At 41.3% G+C, this 4,566-nt stretch overlaps 1 protein-coding gene across 7 annotated transcripts in view; it reads left to right on the top strand.

Moving 5' to 3' along the window:
* The window catches only part of stk33 (serine/threonine kinase 33), a 16,791-nt gene extending 14,074 nt beyond the window's left edge, over window positions 1–2,717 (top strand). For 5 of the 7 annotated variants that reach the window (XM_017304016.1, XM_017304017.1, XM_008405253.1 and 2 more), the window contains 2 exons: window positions 619–766; window positions 820–2,717. In XM_017304016.1, the coding sequence (XP_017159505.1) occupies window positions 619–766; window positions 820–1,079 (408 nt within the window). In that variant the 3' untranslated portion in view covers window positions 1,080–2,717. Of the gene's footprint in view, window positions 1–618; window positions 767–819 lie in introns of those variants that run through there. The other 2 variants (XM_008405254.1, XM_008405255.1) reach the window with 2 other exon arrangements.
* Window positions 2,718–4,566: the final 1,849 nt, after the last annotated feature.

Genomic DNA, 4,566 nt, shown 5'->3' with positions numbered 1-4,566 from the left:
ACACACACACACACACACACACACACACACACACACACACACACACACACACACACACACACACACACACACACACACACAAAACAAAAATAACATGCACACCCACATCTAAAGACAATTTAGAGAGACCAACTAGCAGTCATGTTTTGTACTTTGGATGAACTCACACATGCACAGGCAGAACGTGCAAACTCCATATAAAAAGACCCTAATTCAAACCCAGGCAACAGAGCTGGATGTCGGCGTGTTTTTTGTAAGGGATATGAATACTTTTGCGAGGCATTATAATTTACCTTGACAGCTCTGAGACAACAGCACTGCTGCAAACTGCAAAGGTTTGTTAAACTGCCAGATACTTTCAGTTCAGTTTCTATTTAAGTCTTCATTGTTGCGTTCTTATTATGTTACATATTTGATTTTTAGCTTACAACTGCCAATATCTTCTGATATGTAGCTGTCCTCATTTGCTTTATTCTTTCATATTGCATTTGACACCGAATCACCACTAGATGGTGCCAGATTTTCCTCTTAAAAAGATTGCGTTAAAAGTAGAGGCTTTTAGTTGTTTTATGTTGATCTCTGAGCTGTCTGAGATGAATGTGTATCTGATTTTTACAGAGTCTTAGTAGAAAAAGTTCAACCCTGCTGAGTACAATATCGGAAAAATCTGAAGACAAGACGGACACAACACAGAAGTCGGCCAGTCACTCAACAAAGTCAGAGAAGGGACATTCGACCAGTCACTCAACAAAGTCAGAGAAGGGACATTCGACCAGTCACTCAACAAANCCAGTCACTCAACAAAGTCAGAGAAGGGACATTCGACCAGTCACTCAACAAAGTCAGAGAAGGGACATTCGACCAGTCACTCAACAAAATCAGAGAAGGGACATTCGACCAGTCTCTCAACAAAGTCAGAGAAGGGACATTCATCTACGAGTAAAACAGAAACACCTCTGCCACATGACAAAGCAAAAATAAAAAGTCACAAAAAAAAAAAGTCAAAAAAGGACAAATCCAACTCATCAGAGCAAAAAAGCAAAACGAAAGAAAAAAAAGAAATAAAGGGGAAAAAATGAGTCGAATCAATCATATGAGAAAACATATGATTGATATGTTTTTATGATTTATACACAACAAGGGAATTGTTGTGTTTTGATCATTTTAATATTTATGCATTTCTGTTTTTTTTTTTTTTTTTTTTTACTTTAGCACATGTGAATGTAACCGCAATCAGTGGTGCTACCCCAGCAGTGCTGGCTGGGGAGGAAGCAGGGGCTCCAGTGTTAAAGGAACGGGCCTCACATGTAATGTGACAATAGTTCAATATGCCCAAACCCATTGCACTTTGGGTGAGCAGCCTGAGCAGTGCTACCTTGTGCCAATGCGAAGGCCCTACTCTGAGCTGTTTTTCCCAGCTAGACAAAAGTAAAATTATCAGACAGGTAAAACATTTTTATTTTTATTTGATTTTTCTAAGAGAAGTTAACATGGGAGAATGAATACTTTCTTATCAGGGTCTACCGATACAGTTACCTTACAGAAAGATAGATTCAGTGAGGAAAAGTTGCCTTGGAAACTTACACAAAGTGAATGCAGTAGTCATCTGTTTATTGCTGCTAGCAAATAATATAAATGTTATCTTTTTACTTTTACCCTCTGCTAATATTTTCCTTTTTACATTGTATTCTTATCTTGTTTCACTGCTACATGCACAGATAGGGAATAAAACGATTGAAATGAACCAAACCTGAAACAGACTTGGCACTAGACTAAATGTAGTGTGTGGATTTTATTTTACATATGCGCATGCTACTGTGGCACATGTACACATCCAGGGTTTGATTTGTGTTTTAAGAATTACATATTTAACTGCAGGGACACTAAAACAGAACACAAACGATTAGTTTGGATATCATTTCGCAACACCGAACTAAGCAATAGGGATTTTGCTCCCTTTGTGCTCTGACCTCTCAATCCCAATGCGTTGCATATGCAGTGACTGCACCCACTCAGTGTCAAAACAGAGAAACTGTCACACAGGCTGGTTACGCTCCATCTAAATGCAGAGGATTGGGACTGAGGGCAGCCACGGGTCTAATCTCGTTTGGAGGCCACTGAAAGCAGCAGCAGCTACTTTGAGGGCACTGCCATTCAAGCACAGGTCCCCCCCCTCCGCTGTAGAAAGAATAATCCCCAGCACAGATACAACATTAACGTATCCAAGCATAACACACAGAGGGTGAATTTCAAATCCACCCATTTGCATCTTGAAGTGAATGAGTGCCAACAATGGGCCCGTGTTCCTCCACAGGCTTTATGTTTTAGTGCACATGTGAGAATGTAGCCTGATCAGTTTTATATTTATGTTTTTAGGACACAAGCGATTGTTGATGAAAGCTGCTTGCCAAAAAACCCCCCCAAAAAAACAAAAAGGACTGCTCTGCTACTGCGGCGTTACTGACACGCTGAATGTCTCTGGTTTACTCAGATTGCTATAAAACAGCAGATGGAGCTGTAGTTAGTTGCTGAATTCATTAATTTGAGCTGTACCTAAAGCTACCTAATTTTCAGCATGAGGATGTGTAATTAGAATTGAGTGCTTGAGCCACTGCCCATTAAAAAATGTGATTTCCATGTAATCTGTCTCTAATTAATATGTTGTATGCTTACACCTCGACGGTCCATGCAGTTAAAATAAAGTTGTTAATTCCTGACTCCTGTCTAGTGCTGTCCTGTAATTTTGTTATTAAATAATTTGAGAATTTAGCAAAAAGCACACAAATAGTGATTTGTGTAGTTAGTTAAATGTACTTCACATTTGCATAAAATCTATTTACATAGTTGCTTGTTGGGCCAATTGTTTCTAGTTTAGATGGCATCTCTCCACATGCTCACCATTTTCTTGTCCTATATTAATTCTTTTTATTTTTATTTTTGAAAGCAAAATGTCTAGACAATAGGTGTGTGTGTGTGTGTGTGTGTGTGCGTGTGCGTGTGTGTGTGTGTGTTAGGGTTGGGCAATTTTAAGATGATATGGGAACATTTTAGTTTTTTTTGTGCCAACTTCAAAATTGTAAAGATTCAAAAATCCGTCTGCGCATATTGAAGCAGGTAAACATTAGCTTCCAGTTATTTGGTTCCTCAGTGTGCCAAAACAACAACAGAGGTGGGAGATAACGAGGGGGGCCACATGAGAGGCTGTATGGTGGGATAGGTTAGGGGCGTGAATGTAGGACAAAGCACGGAGGCAAAGGAAATTAGAAAATTCGTCGGGATGGAACGAGGGATGCGATTGCTTCCCCCCAATCCCGGCGCCACCCTTCGCCCACACCCCTAAAAGCCCTCCCACTCTTTTCCTCTAGCAGAGCCCCTGCCAGATGGAGGTATGGGTGGGTGGATTGACGGGGTGAAGGGATTAAAACTCTGCAGCCCTATTTTGGAGCCTAAACACTGTCACTCCCTGCAATGGTGGGGAGCAGAGGGGCACTTGTGGCTAGAGTCGCACAGTTGTGGAAATGAGTGTGCACAAGCTAATGTCAAAAGAGGCAAGGATGCTTCCCCTCCCTTTGTTGTGCACCCCTTTCGGTTTCCTCCACCTTTATCCAGTGAGTACTGAACTGCTTGAAGGCGGCAAGTAGGAGGAGGGGGAGTGCATCTCCATAACCTAATAGAGCTCTCTTTAATTAATCAGCTCATCTGCAGAGGCCCGATACCTGCAGCTGACCCCCCCTCTCCACCCACACACACACGCATACACGCACACACCCCCCCCACACACACACTCCCCTCCCCACCATCGACTACCGTCATCCCAACACAACATCCTCACACTGCTGCTATGACATTGTGGTAATGAGCTAACATGGCTACAATGTCATGGAAACGTTGCAGAGACATTATCAATCATACACCCTGATGTTGCTGATCCCCGTCAGCGACAGAAACGCCTTGCAATTTGGGACCCTCTCTTCTCTAAAGAACAAAACAACTAAATATAAACACGGCTACTATCCATGATGCCTTTTTTTCCCAAAGAAAAAGAAAAAAGGGAGGGGCTGCGTTTACGTCAAGCAAACATTTGAAACAGATGGCGATTTCAAAGCAAGCCTCATCAATCTTTGTTGACACTACCCCCCTTTTTTAAAACTACTCTTATTTAGGATATTTGCAATTATAATGCATACTGTAACCTCATTTGAATATCAAATTAATTACTGAACACACTGGAGTAAATACCTCTTTTATAAGTCCTTGTTAAAAGTGAAAAGTTCTCGACTACGGTTGGGTGGTGTGTTAATTTACAGTGATATCTAATCCCAAGTTACTTCACATAAAAGGCATTACTATACATATTTTAATAGGGAGGTGGTTGTTTTCCAAGCAATTTTCTGCTAGAGTACATTTTTAATTTATTCATATTTAATTTATTGGTCTCTGCATACGAGCTCGGTGAAACTAATCAACAGCATGTATGGCCCTCTTAAAGCCACATCCCTCCCTGGCAGGCAGACAAGCAAGCCTCTGCCGTCGGATAAGCTCCCTTCTCTTGAGCCGCGGAGAGCT

The sequence above is a fragment of the Poecilia reticulata genome, linkage group LG3 (assembly GCF_000633615.1).
Source record: "Poecilia reticulata strain Guanapo linkage group LG3, Guppy_female_1.0+MT, whole genome shotgun sequence".
In the NCBI taxonomy this organism is placed as follows: domain Eukaryota; kingdom Metazoa; phylum Chordata; class Actinopteri; order Cyprinodontiformes; family Poeciliidae; genus Poecilia; species Poecilia reticulata.
The sequence above is the reverse complement of the archived record's forward strand: the minus strand, read 5'-3'. Positions and strand labels throughout refer to the sequence as shown.